General features: G+C 38.3%; 1 protein-coding gene across 3 annotated transcripts in view; it reads left to right on the top strand.

Moving 5' to 3' along the window:
* Nucleotides 1-17,003, top strand: part of LOC116470589 (coiled-coil domain-containing protein 144A-like) — a 75,750-nt gene that overhangs the window by 24,262 nt on the left and 34,485 nt on the right. For all 3 annotated transcript variants that reach the window (XM_058440960.1, XM_032156040.2, XM_058440959.1), the window contains exons 6-7: nt 9,259-9,289; nt 12,064-12,136. In XM_058440960.1, coding sequence (XP_058296943.1) covers nt 9,259-9,289; nt 12,064-12,136 — 104 coding nt within the window. The remainder of the gene's footprint in view (nt 1-9,258; nt 9,290-12,063; nt 12,137-17,003) is intronic.

Genomic DNA, 17,003 nt, shown 5'->3' with positions numbered 1-17,003 from the left:
CAAGAAAGAATAAGGAATGGTCATTGGGTAGGGAGGCAGCAATGTTTTCTGTAGGAATTCATTATAGAATTGTGAGCAGAAAAGTCACAAGATTAGATTTGAGTATTAGGACATTCTGATTATGGTATTAATAAGCTTTTAATGTAAAGAACCAGGTGGGAAATATTTCAGGCCATGTGGTCTCTGCCATATCTACTCAACCCTGCCATGGTAGTGTGAAAGCAGTCATAGATAATATGTAAGCAAAAGGCAGGACTGACCTCCCATAAAACTATTTACAAAACCATTAGGCAGGCTGGGTTGGACCTGCGGCCTGCAGTTGGATGACTCCTCATATGGAGGATAGATGGAAAGTACCACATAAAGAGACTGGAAGCCAAAGGAAGCTTTTGCAGTAGCCAAAGCTATAGCTTCCTTGTCACCAATCCTTGGACTTGCATCAATCCATGATGAGGGTTTCACCCATCCATGGTGAAATAAATGATGTTAGAAAGCTACTTAGTAATTTTAGGATTTTTTTTTTTTTTTTGAGACAGAATCTCGCTGTCGCCCAGGCTGGAGTGCAGTGGAGCCATCTCGGCTCACTGCAGGCTCCACCTCCCGGGGTTCACGCCATTCTCCTGCCTCAGCCTCCCGAGTAGCTGGGACTACAGACGCCTGCCACCGTGCCTGGCTAATTTTTTGTATTTTTAGTAGAGATGGGGTTTCACTGTGTTAGCCAGGATGGTCTCGATCTCCTGACCTCGTGATCCACCCGCCTCGGCCTCCCAAAGTGCTGGGATTACAGGCGTGAGCCACCGCGCCCGGCCGCTACTTAGTAATTTTAAAATGTTGGTCTTTCTCTTGGTTTTTGCCTTTTTCATTTGTTTTGCTTGTTTTTTTATTTAAGAAATAATATTAATAGTTGGTAGTCTGTAAAAGCCAGTTAAGAGCCAGTGGTAGTGGAAATATAAAGCAGAGGCAGAGAAGAGATAGAGATAATACGAGTTAGTGATTATTGGATGTACAAATTTAGGGCACAGAGAGAAATCTCAGATGATTTACGGGTTTCCAGGTCATGAACTAGCATTTAACCTGGACATGAGGAAGGAGTAGGAGATTTGCAGGTGAATGGAGAAGAGCAGCAGATCAGCAGGAATGACTAACCTCTTTCTGTGCTTGTTGAGTTAAGTGGAATATTCATGTAGGATATTTTCAGTAGGTAATTGGATTTTAGGCATTTCTAGCTGGAGGTAGAACTGAGGTTGGAGATGCAGACTTGGAATAATGTAGGCAAAGTCATAGATCTGAATGAGCTTGTCCATGATAGGAAAGACGTGAATACACAGAAGGCCAGTGGCAAGATCCTGGGAATATCAACATTTCCCAGAGGAAAAGAAGTTAGTAAAGAAGCCTGAGCAGTGGCTAGAGAAAAGTAGGAGAGGTTATCAGAGGATGAGGTGTTGCAAAAATTTTAAAAATATGAGAATTTCAAGGAGGGGGAATATAAATTCTAACAAGTAAGATTACTAAAAAGTAAGTTAAATTAATATTTTAAAAGCTCTTTGGTGGTACCCTCTTCAAAAGAACACTTATTTAGAGTTGTAAGTTCTGCTATTTAGGTACATGGTACTTCCAGTGTTCAAGTACGGAAGAATACACCTACCACGATCCTACCTAATTGTTTTGTAACTGCAGCAGCTACCTACATAGAGTCAGGCCTAGACTGGTGAGTTCCTGTGCCAACATTTTCCCAGAATTGTCAGAACCTAAGGGTCCACATGAGGAAAAGTGTAATCTTTCTTATCTGGTTTTTGGGGAAATGCTTGTTTTGTACTCAAACCCTTGATAAGCTCTTCTGGGTGTGTTCCCAAACAAAAGCCTGACAGCAACAACTGGAAGCCATTATCAGATACTCATATCCTTCCTCTGACATGGAATCAAAATACAGCCATGCTTTGACAAAATTTTAAGTTTTGATCAGAAATAGTTTACAGATCAGCAGTTTGGATTTCTTTTAAATGATTTCTTTTAAATATTTTATTGCAGAACACGAATGTAATATCGCAGAAAAATATGAGGTGATATGCTGTACATAGTAGTTCTCAGCATTTTTGGAATTCTGGTGACATCAGTAGGGAAGTCAGTACCTGACTCTATTTATTAGTGTAATTTTGTTTTCATCTACCCTCTTGTGATATCTCTGCTTTCACTGCTTCCCTTTCATTTTCATCCCTAAACAAAGTACTATTAGAACACATTTCTAACATATGTATATTCGACAAATGTCTATTATTTGATTTTAAAAGAATTGGCTACCTATCCTAAAGTATATATGGTATTCTGTTACTTTCTAATGCTAAATAAACTTCTTTATATCTGCACCACAATGACAGGGTGACTGATGATGGTCTGCCGAGATTTTAAGTGTGTCCTGGATTGTCAAATACAAATTGTTTTATTTCACACTGTTTAAATGTAAAATGATTTTCTGGAATTACATTTCTTCAGAAATTAGTAACTGTGATTTAATTAGATTATGTGGGCAATCAGACTATCACCGTTTTAGTCATCTATATACAAGATAACTTCCCCCTTCAATAAGTTAAAAGTCCTGTTGATCCTTAATAATCAAATTCACTATTTGGCAGGAACAATGAAAAACTCATACTGCACTTTGGATGCATTTTTTGGGCATTTTGACTTGTTCTATTAAGAACTGACTTTAATAGGTAAAAAAATTTTTTTTCTTGTTTTATAAAAAATGAAGAAAAAGATTGAAAACAAAACATAACTCTATGATCAGTAGTACGGTATTATGGCATATCTGATGGCTATATGTTATTCTATAATTATCACAGTTACCTGAATGGTACACAATCTTTTATTTATTTATTTAGTTTTTTTTTAAGAAATGGGGTCTCACTATGTTACCCAGGCTGGCATGCAGTAGCTATTGACAAGCATGACTGTGGGCTTGAATTCCTGGCCTCAAGCAGTGCTCCTGCCTCAGCCAAAGGAGCAGCTAGGACTACAGGCATGTGCCACTGCACCCAACCAGATGCATGATCATTATAAAAATGAATGAAGCCCTGCTGAGTTAGAGAAAATTAAGATGATCTTTTAAACACTTTCTCTAGAAACTTTTATATTGTAGAACATATTGTGAATCATCAAGGTTTCTAAATTTATTCTGGTCAAAATAGGCTTGTTGCTTGTTTCACATTACTTTCTTCCATCATTGTTTTATGTATTTGTTGATACCTTTCATCAAATGTTTATAGAAATATAGGAATCTGAAAGGCAAATACGAAAAAATAAAATAAAAAAAATTAGGGACAGATGCTCTGCAAAATAACCTTCTCATTGTAGTTACATATAACACATCAAATAATAAAAATTTTCTATCATGCAGTTGTTTCAGAAACTCCCAAGACCACCTCAGGTTTGGTGATTAACTGAGAAGGACTCACAGCTCTTAGCAAATATTCATATTCAGGGCTTTGATTTATTACATTTAATACAATAAAACAGTACAGAGAAAAATTTGCAAAGGGAAAAGGTGCATGTGGTGAAGTCTGGAGGAAAGCAAACACAAGGCTCTAGGAATCTTCTCCTGTTACCAGGATGTGCTTAATTCCCCCAGCCTCAGATTCTGACAACACAAGTTGTCTACCAGTAGCAGATTCTCACTGAAGTCTCAGTATCCATGTTTTTGATGGAGGCTAGTCACATAGGTATATACCTCACATATACCAAAATTCTAGACTTCCAGAAGAAAACCAGCTGTTCAGAGTAACCTGCATTTGCACAAACAGTTTAGGCACAGCGAGCCACTCTTCTCATAAGGGAATGGTGAGAGCCCTCCCAAATCCAAGGTCCCAAACACCAGCCCAGGGCCATTCTTGTAATAAGGCCTTTCTAAGGATGGTGGTCTCATCTCATGCCTACTGTATAAAATCTTTGCTGTGTGGTAGCTATGGCCCTGGCATAATTTTTGGTGTTGTCTTAAAATTTTATTTTAACAGCATATAATATGATGTAACATAACATGGTACTGGTTTCAGTTGCATTATTCATATTAAGTTGCAGTGCTGCTTACAGTTTTGACATTTGGTGAAGAGTTGGCAGATATTTGTACAAAAGTTACTATGGCAATATTAGGTCATTATGATCTGTCCTTACCTGATTAAACTTTCAGTAAAATTGTTGGATAAAATAAGCATAATAATTTTTGATTCAAAATTAAAGTAAAAATTATCATTTATCCTAATTATATGGATGGACCAGTTTTGGTTCATGTTGTGTTAAATCTCTGCTTGTAATTATGAAATAAGATAAAATATTCAATCATTTTTATCCATTTTTTAAAATTTTATTTTATTATTATTATACTTTAAGTTTTAGGGTACATGTGCACAATGTGCAGGTTTGTTACATGTGTATACATGTGCCATGTTGGTGTGCTGCACTGTTAATTCGTCATTTAGCATTAAAGTATGCGATTAAAGTTATTTGCTTTATGTGTTTTTGTATATTTCAATTTGGGAGATAATATTCATATAATATTACTTTGATCTTTATTTGCAATTTTCAAGCTGACTATATCTTTTTATAATATAGGATAATAGCAAGTTCAGGAACTATCTTTTTTTAAATTAATAACTGTATTATCTAACATAGTTTTAGATTCACAGCAAATTGAGAGTAAGGTACAGAGATCTCCCATATACCCCACGACCCCCTGACATGCATAGCCTTCAGCATTTTTAATATCTCCCACAGAGTTCATCAGACTTACAAACCACCCCCATAATTCAATTATCTCCCACCAGGTCCCTCCCACAACACATGGGGATTATGGGAGTACAATTCAAGATGAGATTTGGGTGGGGACACAGAGCCAAACTATATCAGTGGGTATCCTTTTGAATATTAAAAAAATTAAAGTTCCATGGTAATTGAATGTAGTCATTTAAGATGTTCTTTGTCCTTGCTTTTGTTTTCCTTTTATTCGTCAGCATAGGATCTGATGACATATGCTTTACATGCTGAGAAAGTGTGATTTCTATAGACACTTGCCACGTAATGGGGAGGGTTGGGGAAAATGGCATCACGCGGTACTACACAGTGCTACACAGCACTAACTGGACCATTTTGCTCCATGAGGTGGGTCCCGATAGACTCATTAGCAGTAGGAAGGGATAATCTCAAGAGGTTGTACCTTATAAAACTAAAATCACAAAGTCTTTCATACATCCCTTGCAATGGAATATAAGACCAGGTAGTGAATGCCATAGGTGAACAAATATGTTCGTCACTGATTCCCTTCCTTTCGGGAATTAGTTTGAACACAGTCTATATTATTATAGCATGGCTCATCTAAACCCAGATTCTCTGTTATGAGAAATGCCAAGAGAATCAAAATGTTTTGGCTTACATGAAGTGAGAAAGAATTTTGTTTTCTTTCACTAGAGACAGTGATAACTCTTGGCAAATTCGGGTAGCTTGAGTGAGTTGATAATTTTGTTTTTATATATTTTTTATATCAGATAGTACTCCCTGAACATTTGGCACCCCTTCCACACTGTTCCTTCTTAAGCTTATCTCTGAATAAGTGGTAGGGTTTAGAGTGGGCAAACTCTTAAGGAAGTGATCTTTTCAGTAGTTCTTTCCATGGGAGGTAAAATGGTAAGTAAGTTTGAACTCTATTTGTATCACACATAGGGCAGAGAAATTAGCTAGAACTAAGTAAATTTAACTAGCCTCTTTCCCAGAAGAGGATTAGTGAGAATGAGTACATTGATTTGTCTTGAGCTCTTCTCCACTGGCAGCTGAAAGTGATTTGCAAGAATCTTTGTCTCTGGTCTGTTTTCTATGTTTTGCCATAAAACATAGTATGATGCCCATAGACCTAGCTTCCTTGTGATAGGGCATTTTATTCTAAACTAAAGCATTTTAACTGAAGAGTTGGAGAAGCTATGTTGTATGACAATAAAATAAGTACAGTTGTCTCCCTTTATCCATGGGGGATATGTTCCAAGACCCACAGTGAATGCCTGAGAGTTTGCATAGTACCAGACCCTATATATGCAATGTTGTTTCTATACATACATATCTGTGATAAAGTTTAATGTAAGATTTAGGCACAGTCTGAGCTTAACAACAGTAACTAATAATCAAATAGAACAATGACAACAATATACTGTCATAGGGGAGTACCAACTATCCGGGCCAGTGGCGTGGCGGTAAAATAATTTACCAAGACAGTTAGAGAAAGGCAGATTCATTACAGAAGGTAGGAAAATATGTTGCAAGAAGGCAATGGGCAGCCTGTAAAAGAAAAGCCTACTGCCAGGGATCAAAGGCTTGCTGGAAATTTTATAGGATGGTTCTTAGGCTGACCGATAATGCCAAGGTAGCAGGGATCTAACTTGCATTCTTCTGTCAGCTGAGGGGTTTGATACATTAAAGTGTTTGATGGTGAGCAGGAAGTTTGTGACTTATATACATTATCTGTGCTGGAGGGCCATATGTCCTGGGCCAGAAAGAAAATGAGACCTATAACTTATTTGGTTCCTCTTTTTAAAAATGGTTTCTGGATCATGAGGAAAGGAAGACATAGCTTATTTGCTTTATCTCTTTGCTTTCTTCTGGCCCTGCCAGCCTGACTCTTTTTTTGTTTTTTCTAATTAGGACTTCACATATGCTATAAAAAAGTTTATACATATATATGTATATATATTCCCTCAAAATATCTTCTTGTACTGTACTCACGCTTCTTCTTATGAAGATGATGTGAGGTGATACAATGCCTTTGTAATGGGGTGAAGTGAGGTGAATGATATAGGCATTGTGATGTAGTGTTAGGCTACCATTAACTTTCAGAAGGAGGATCATCTGCTTCCAGTAATCCTGGATTAATGAGCCTTGATGATGTTGTTGGTTGGATGTCAGGAGGAGATGAAGTCAGTGACTAATGGGCACATAGCATATACAGTGTAGATACACTAGACAAAGGGATGCTTCATGTTGTGGATGGGATGGAATGGGATGGCTGGAGAGTGTATCATGCTACTGAAAACAGCACACAATATAAAACTTATGAATTGCTTATTACTGGAATTTACCATTTAACATTTTTGGACCATGGGTGATGTATTAGTATTTCTCACACTGCTAATAAAGACATACCCAAGACTAGATAATTTATAAAGGAAAGAGGTTTAATTGACTCGCAGTTCCGCAGGGCTAGGGAGGCTTCAGGAAGCTTACAATCATGGTGGAAGGGGAAGCAAACACATCCTCTTTCATACGGCAAGAGCAAGGAGAAGTGCAGAGCAAAGGATAGAAAAAGCCCTGGCCGGGCGCGGTGGCTCACACTTGTAATCCCAGCACTTTGGGAGGCCGAGGCGGGCGGATCACGAGGTCAGGAGATCGAGACCACGGTGAAACCCCGTCTCTACTAAAAAATACAAAAAAAATTAGCCGGACGTGGTGGCGGGCGCCTGTAGTCCCAGCTACTCGGAGAGGCTGAGGCAGGAGAATGGCGTGAACCCGGGAGGCGGAGCTTGCAGTGAGCCGAGATTGCGCCACTGCACTCCAGCCTGGGTGACAGAGCGAGACTGCGTCTCAAAAAAAAAAAAAAAAAAAGAAAAAGCCCTTATAGAACCATCAGATCTTGTGAGAACTCACTCACTCTCGTGAGAACAGCATGATAACTGCCCCCATGATTCAATTACCTCCCACAGGGTCCCTCCCACGACACGTGGGGATTATGGGAACTACAATTCTCGATGAGATTTGGGTGGGGACACAGCAAAACTATATCAGGTGACTGTGGGTGACTAAAACCACAGAAAGCAAAACCACAGATGTGATGCTGTGAAATATGTATTCGATCTTTGAACCCTTTTCTTGGCATACAACTCCTAAAATCCTTAGAATCCCCAAAGTGATGTCCCTTTGTATGTGAATGATTCATTATGGCTGGCAGCCCCTAATGAGCTTCAGGATGGGGGCTGGTCACTAGAAAGACCAAGGCATGATTAGAGGGTTAGGACTTCCAGCCCTGACCTCCAACACTCCAATCTCATGGGAAGGGAGGGGGGCCGAAGTTTAAGTTGATCACCAATGATGAATGATTTAATCAGTCATGCCTATGTAATGAAACTTCTATAAAAACCCAAAAGGACTGGGTTCAGAGAGCTTCTAGATAGCTGAATATGTGGAGGTTCCTGGAGGGTGGTGTACCCTCGGAGGGTATGGAACTCTGCGCCCCTTCTCCCATGCCTTGCCCTGTGCAATTCCTCATCTACGTCCTTTCTAATATCCTTTACAATAAGCTGAAAATGTGAGTAAGTGGTTCCCTAAGTTCTGTGAACTACTCTAGCAAATTAATCAAACCCAAGGTGGGGTTGTGAGAACCTTGAAGATAGTTGGTCAGAGGTTCTGAAGGCCCAGGCTTGTGATTGGTTTGGGGAGGGGGCAGCCTTGGGGACTGAGCTTTCAGCTGTGGGATCTGACACTATCTCCAGCTAGACAACGTGGGAATGGAATTAGAGGACACCCAGCTGGTTTCTGCTGCAGAACTGACTGCTTGCTTGTTGGTGGGGATAAATCCCCCCCGCCCGCCAACATTTGGTCAGAGATGTCTTCTGTGTTGGTGATTGTTGTTGTGGTGTGAGAGCAGAGGAAAAATATGTTGAGTGTGTTTTTTCACACATATCATGGATATGGGAGCATTACTGTATACTCTGTTCTAACTACTACTAATTCATTAGTCCAGAAAGCATGTTCTTGAAGTTTGACTCAGTTTGCTAGTGATGCTAGTTAGTCTGATAGGGTTTGGTTAGGATTATGATTATTGTACACAGCAATTCATTTGTAGGTATCACATTTTGGCAAATCCCATTCTCTTTTGCTTTGACTGATACAAAGGAGGAGAAGTAAGAATTCTTAATGTAGTAATTGCCTACCAGTAGTATAATCAATATTAATTCTAGTATAGTCTCAAGGTATGGTCCTAAAGGAATACTTTGTGAAAAAAAAAAGAAAGGTCTAAAGCATGCACAAAAGTGTACATGATTTCTTTTAATGAAGGCAGAGTCTCACTATGTTGCCCAGGCTGGTCTTAAACTCCTGGGCTTCTCAAGTGATCCTCCGGCCTCAGCCTCCTGAGTAGTTGGGACTACATGCATGTGCCACTGGGCCCTCTTATACTTTCAATATTCTGTGTTTTTCTATTGTTGACTTAAAATGCATTTTTTTCTTTAATAGTGGATGAGATTCCTGGAAATCCTGTAAAAAGGTACGACTTACAGATTTTAAAATATTATGTGTTACCTGAGGGAATATAGAGAAAATAAACTAACATCTGTTGAGTGTTGTACTCTGGGGTAGACAGTATTTCATGTGGTTATCTCATCTCATATAGTTATCACAGCAGCTTTGAAAGGTTCTCTGTTATTATAACCTACTTTTTCCTAATTAGCTAACTGTGGTTCAGAGAGGTTGATTAATTGCCCCATGTCCCCATAGTTAACAAGTAGCTGGCTCATGATTTGACTGGCAGCCTGCCTGGCTCCCAAATCCCTTCTTTTGCCCCTCTGCATAGATTGGCAGAGACCTGTACAGCACTGGAATCAAGATATAGGTCCAAACCAGATAAATTCAGAAAGCCAAATTTAGTTAACTCTCATTTATGGTTTTTCTTAGAAGCCTGGTTAGTCTGAGTTTGTTTTAATATATTTGGCAATTTCAGTGGTAATCAGTATCTTGTTTTTACCATCAAATATTTTAGGGCGGATCTCACTTAGCTATGGCCACAGGAGCATGGGTTTTACATAGACAAGACCAGTCATGTCCTAGAGAGGAATTATTTTATTGTAAGTGAAGGCTATTTATGTTACGTTTACTTATTATGTTAGTTATATTTAGCATCTAAATGGAGCCTAGTTCTAATTGATTTCTCTACTTATTGATCCCTAGTTTAGTTTTCCCTTTAGGCCACTACCGTGCCTAATTCTATGGGCTTTTTTTTAAGAGTCTTTTTTCTTCTTCCATTACTTTTCTATAATCTTTTCTTTAGTTGTTAGCTTTCTTCTCTGCTTTCTGTGGTGTTTCTTTTGTTTTATTTTTCCATTTCTGCCAGCTAAGTATTCCCCATTTTCATATAGACAGAATCAAAAGCACACACAACTTCAGGATTTTAAGGAATCTTAGTGACTAATCAAAATACCCTCTAGTACTTCAATCTGTGTTTAACATTCTGGTGAAGTGGTTGTTCAGATGGAATATCTGAAACTCAAAGAGATTAAGGTGACTTATTTGGATATAAGAAGTGGCAGAAATTAGATTTGAACTCATTTCAAAGCCTATTACTCTTCCTTATCATCCTGTTAGTGAGTGTTTTAATAACAGAAAGGGAAAGTGGGTCTAGTGAACACAGTGGATGAACCTAGGAAGGGAATTGGCTGGGGAACCCAATGGAAGAGGAAAAGAATTAAATTAGTAGGGTAAGGCCATGTTTGAAGAGAAATAACACTGGATTGGATAGGAATAAGGCTTTTAGAAAAGAGAAGTGAATATTGGGGTTTATGTCAAGTTTTATAAAGATAAATTATAGTAATGAAGAATGCAGGATGTTGGGAGTTATCTAGAAAGGCATGTTTAAGTAGGTGGTTCAAGGGAGTCCTAAACAGGTTGCTGCTCTTTTGTTTGTTTAATTAGAGTGACTGACCAACTTCAAAGTTTCTATTGAAAGATGTTAAAAGAATTTGAGCCACTGAGAAGAGTCTCTATAGCAGATTGAAGTGTAGTATTATCTACTTCCACCCCAGCTTATAGAGGGATGGCTCTGAGTCCCTCCAGTACTAGAGGACTGAAGGTTCCTGAACTATATAGATCTGTGCCCCAGAGCACATATCCTCTTACCTCTGCCTCTTTTCCCAATTCACCAATTGTCCTTCCCATTTCCATGTAGGGTAAGGTTGGGGTCAGATTGTCTGGCAAATCAGTCATGGACCTTAAGTTTGGTAGTTGATAACATGTCTGTGCTGGGGGAAGACGACTGAAATTCCATTTAGCTTGTTTTCTAGCAGCAGTAAAATTGAGAGCTCTGTCTTTTGGTCATTTGAGCTCACTCTTTTAGGAATTTGTGCTTTTATTGGCTGAAGATTTAAAGGTTGGAGACTGCCACAGAGCCCTGCAGAAGAGGCATCTGGAAGTGGGAGCCCATAGGGAGGAAGAAATTTAGATAGTTCTTAGGGAAATAGAGATACAACTACCAGGACTCTGTTTTTCCAGGAGTCTCTCTCCTTTGGTATCTGAGTGCCTATGGAGGTTTTTAAGAGCTTAGTACCTTATGTGGCCCTGAATTTGGCAGAGTCTAAAATCTAAAATAATTAGATTTTATAATTAAGTTTTAGTATCTCCGGGAAGAGTATTTTTTAATGACAATATATACATTTGTCCTTTGACATTCATACATTTAGCTTTCAAGTATTTTAGATGTGTCAGGGAAGATTCTGTACTATTTTAAGGAAAAGGGAAGCAATGGGGGCCTCCTTAAGTGGTTTCCAAGCAGAAGAACCAGGACTGCCATTATCAAGTGACACAGATTGGTCTTTGAACCAGAGATAGATCATGGAGATGGGACAGTGGATCTTTTTACCTTATTTTAAGTTATCAGGTTTCTTCCAGTTCAGGTAACAAAAGCTATGTCAGCCATTACTTGGATTTTAAGTTCTGCCTCCAGGACAAATAATTTGTGAAGCCCAATTATTCTCAGGCTTTACCAATATATTAGCTGTCATGATTTGTTTTGGAACTAAGGGCGAGTCTTCGTGGACTGTTCCATAGCTTTGGAGAGGAGGAAGTAGAAATAGGTAATGAAGATTTTTCCCAAAACAGAGGTCAAATTTTAATTATATTAGGAGACATTATTTTAAATACAGATAGCTGACCTTCCACAAGATTTACTTTTTTTTTTGGTTTTGTTTTGGGATGGCACCCAGGTATGAACCTTCAAATTGCTTAAAGAAATGAACACACTCATTTTTGTTGTATATTTTTATTCTAAAGGCTTTTCAACAAATCATCTATTGACGACTCACGACCTATGTCAGCTAATGAAGACTTTGATTTTGATACTGAGGTAAAGAGGTCTCTTGCAAAATTAATTTTCTCATTCTGAATCTGATTTTCTATAACATTTACTCTTGAAATTTAGTAGTAATCTACTTATAATCATATTATGTTGGTTATGGAAAGTTCATTAGAGAAAACCATTTTATAGAAACATGACTAAATATTTTCGAACATTTTTTACTTTGATAAATAACAAAGACTTGGCACATATGTAGAGGGAGTGGGGGTGAAAAAAGAATGGGCTGGAAAATACATAGTGACAGGAAAATTATATTAGGCAAAGCTTTCTCAGAGCAAATTTGAAATTTGGTCAAGGTTGATTTGAATAAGTATTCTTACTGTGTGTGATTTTTAAATTATACTAAGATGGCTTTTATAATACTTATGCCTAAATAAATCTTTAATGGATCTAATTACTTATCGTAGTAACCATGGAATCTCCTTGATGCCTTTTGGTTCAAAAACTGTACAGCAGATAGCAGATACTTTCCTTTCTTAGACACATTGTTTTAGTATGATATATATAGTTTTTAGGTGTGAGCTTTTTTCCTATTTCTATCCTTGGTTATGTAACTAGACTAAAATAATATTAGAAATTGTGAAAATTTAGCTGGGTATGGTGGTGCATGCCTGCAGTCCAAGCTATTCAGGAGGCTGAGGTGGCAGAATTGCTTGAACCCAGGAGTCTGAGACCAGCCTGGGCAACATAGCAAGAACGTGCCTCTGATTTTTAAAAAATTGTGGAAATTTAGAAATTTACATTTTCTTTCTCAAAATGTTTATTACAATGAGATTCCACTGTGTTTTCCATGTCATTTCATTAAGACTATATTTAAAACTTTTTACCTAATTGAAGAATAGTTGTTTTGTCCAAAATAACAACCAGTTCTAGAAGCAGAGACTCTTAATAACCATATGGTGGGACTTAATTTCAGAATTATTTGTATTGTAGTTCTTAAAAATATCCAAACTAAATCCTTACATCACGTGCTGATATTTCGGATTTCAGAAGTTTTTGTATTTATTTAGCAATCATTTAAAAACTCCTTTATTACTATGAGCTACTGGAGGTTAGGGAATTTTTTTTTTGTATCCTGGAGTACTAGGAATGAACAGACAAATGCATTTCTATATAATGGAATGTTAGCAATTATGTAATATGCCTAACATATCTAATGAATAAATCCATTCATTTATAAGATATAGCCTAAATTTATATTCCTTTTTAATATTTAAGATGTATAAATTCAGATGAGTTATATTGAAAAACAGTGTCATAAATAAGAGGAAAATAAATTAGAAATAGATCATCAATAGGAAAGAGGGTTAAAGTGTTAATATATTTTCTAGTGTCTTCCAACTATAAGCATAAATTAAGATTTTAGATTTAAAATATTTAAACATTTAAAAGCCCCAACCCATGTTCTACTAAATATATGTTTTCAATCCATATATTACTGCTTAGAATTCTGATTAGTATTTTTCCTCCAAGTAGAAAGTTGATGGAATATTTCTTTTTCAGTTTTTCTCTCTCTGAGGTAGTAATGTTCCAGCTTTTAGGTGGTGGTAGATGACCATATTTAACTAATTGAATGTCTCGTTTTACAGTATACAATTCAATTCTATGTCACAGAAATGTTTACCAAAAGCTAGTTATAAATACTACTCAGTATTATTGGGAATATACTATGACCCAAAGTCTCTACATCTATATTTCCCCATGTACCTTACTGTATGTGATGTTTTTCTTCTTTTCCTTGGCTTTGGCTTTATTCCTTGGCTTTCTTTCAAGCTCATACTTGATTGACTGGTCAAGTTATGTCTTTTTGTTTGTTTCTTTCTTTCTCCCTCCTCCCCAGTCTTTTAAAAATGATTTATCCCAACCTATGTTTTTCCTCCTAGAGCACATTCTCTACAACGTCTCTTCTTTCAATCCATGTGTGTCTTTACTGCCAGCATACTTAGTGTAGCTTTCTACGTAGTAGCTATGTGAGACTTTTATTCATCTATCATTGCCCTACAAGATTTATTCTTTTTCTCTCTGTTTCTTGGAAGGAGTTGAATTTAAACAATCATTTGTCCTTAGCTTTTTGAGAAACAGAATAGAAACAACTTATACTCAAGAATTAGAAAGCAACCCACAACAGCAGCTTAACAAATGTGAAGCTGAAGAGGGGAATGAAGGGAAAGAATTTATTAAAGAGAGGCAAGATAAATGTAAAGATTGAATAACAGAGTCAAGTTGAGTCAGATTATTGTAAAAACACATCAGAAACTGTGGGATTTAATGAGCGCAGGAACTCTTTACATTATAAATTATGATAGAACTTATTTTAAATGCAAATTAAGAAAAGAAAGACAGGTAATAAAAAAATTGCTGAGATTCCTCTGAATGTCTTATAGCTGATTTTTATGAAGAACTGAAAGAAAATATAAGGGTGACTATAGTTAACATTAATCTACTATACATTTGAAAGAAAGGATAACTAAGGTGAGGGGTACCCCAATTACCCTGATTTGATTATATGAATATATCAAATCATCACATTTACTTCAAAAATACGCACATCTATTATGTATCAGTTTTTAAAAAGGAAATTTATATCCTCACATCTTTGAATTTAGCAAAGTTATATCATATATTTGATCTAGTAAAACCTTGTTTATAAATAATGCACAGTGAAATCTGTTTTAGGCCTTATCAGATTTACTATGAATTCTTAATTTTTGACTCTTGCTTCTTGTTTAAGTTTTCTAACTTAGTGTTTGGCATATCCGTGACTTAACTAATTTATCTTACTCTTTCATATAATCTTGATAGCCGTTTTAGATGTTTCTGAGAATAAAGAAAGAAAATAAATAAATATATTACATTTAATCTCTTCATTAGTTAAAATTTCTGGTTATATAAAGGAGGTTCTTAATTTTGTCCATTCAGTGAGAAAATAAATTTCAAGGTAAAATCCTCTTAAATAAATTCAGGGAAGAAGATGGAGGAATAGAAATTCCACTGTTCCCCACCACCACAAGGACACCAAGTTAACAACTATCTACACAGGAAAAAACAACTTCATAAGAACCAAAAGTAAGGTGAACACTCACAGTACCTAGTTTTAACTTAATGTCACTGAAAGAGGCACTGAAGAGATTTTTTAAAGTCCTGAATGGCTGACATCACCCCTCCCCCATCCCTATCAGCCTGCCATAGTGTGGAGTGTCTCTGAGTGCTGGGGGAGGGAGAACACAGCAAGTGTGAGGCTGTGAACTCAGTGCTGTTCTGTTAGAGCAAAAAGGAAAATTAGACCAAACTCAGCTGATGTCCACCCATGGAGGGAGCATTTAAACCAGCCCTAGCCAGAGGAAAATCACCAGTCCCAGTGGTCTGAACTTGAGTGCCTGTAAACCTTGCCACCGAGGGCTACAGCACTCTGTGTCTCCAAGTAATGTCAAAAGACAGTCTAGGCCATAAGGACTGCAACTCACAGATGAGTCCTAGTGCTGAACCAGGCCAAGAGACAACAAGCTGGCTGGGGAAGATATGCCATATTGAGATACCAGCTGGGGTAGCCAAGGGAGTGTTGGTATCAACCCTCCCCTAACCTCAGGCTGCACAGCTCGCAGCTCCGATAAAGGCCCCTTCCTTCAGCTTGAGGAGAGGAGAGGAAAGAGCGGGGAGCACTTTGTTTTACATCTAAGATACCAGCTGAGCCACAGCAGCAAGACAGGACACTGGTCAGAGTTGAGCGGCCCCCATTCCAGGCCCTGGGTCTCTGATGACATTTCTAGACACACCCTGGGCCAGAAGGGAACCCACTGCCTTGAAGGAAAGGACCCAGTCCTGGACTGGCAGTATTCCTCACCTGCTGACTGAAGGGCCCTTAAGCCCTTAATAAACAACGGTGACACCCAGGTACTACATCGAAGGCCTTGGGTGAGGCTCTGTGACTTGCTGGCCTGAGGTGAGAGTCAGCATATAACCAGCTGTGGTGGCTATAGGGCAAAATATTTTCTACTTAAGAAAAGCAGAAGGAAAAATAAAGGGGACTTTGTCTTGCACCTTAGGCACCAGCACGGCCATGGGGGTGGGGAGTAGAGCACGAAGTGGGCTCTCGAAGGTCCCTGATTCTAAGACTTGACTCTTGGATGGCATTTTTGGACATGCTGTGGTCTAGAGGGGAGCCCACAGCCTTGAAGGGTGAGTCCCATGCCAGGCAGCATTTATGACAAGCTGACTTTAGAGACCTTGGGCCTTAAGAGAACATAGACAGTAGTCTAGCAATACTTCTTGTGGCCTGAGGTGATGGTGGCTATGGGCTGAGGCTCCCCCCAACTCTTTCCGTGCCTTGGGACATGGGCCATGGATTTTCAAGATACAGTGACCAGTGAGGAAGCACCTGTTCCTGCAGCACCTTATGCTGTCCTGGCCACTCAGTGGTCACTACTCATGAGCCTCACACAGCAGCTGTCAGAGATGTGGCAATTTGACAGATCTGCCCATATCCCTAATAAATCACTAATGTTCATCTTTATTACAGCCAGTCTTATAAAAACTGAATTTCATCTTTTTCAAGAAATGTAGGCTGGATGTGGTGGCTTAAGCCTGTCATCCTGGCACTTTTGCAGGCCAAGGAAGATGGATCACCTGAGGTCAAGAGTTCGAGACCAGCCTGGCCAACATGGTGAAACCACATCTCTACGAAAAATACAAAAATTAGCCAGGTGTGGTGACACATGCCTGTAGTCTCAGCTACTTGGGAGGCTGAGGTATAAGAATCACTTGAATCTGGGAGGTGGAGATTGCAGTGAGCTGAGATCACACCACTGCAATCCAGTCTGGGCAACAGAGTGAGACTCCATCTCAAAAAAAAAAAAAA

The sequence above is a fragment of the Hylobates moloch genome, unplaced genomic scaffold (genome assembly GCF_009828535.3).
Source record: "Hylobates moloch isolate HMO894 unplaced genomic scaffold, HMol_V3 SCAFFOLD_6, whole genome shotgun sequence".
In the NCBI taxonomy this organism is placed as follows: domain Eukaryota; kingdom Metazoa; phylum Chordata; class Mammalia; order Primates; family Hylobatidae; genus Hylobates; species Hylobates moloch.
The sequence above is the reverse complement of the archived record's forward strand: the minus strand, read 5'-3'. Positions and strand labels throughout refer to the sequence as shown.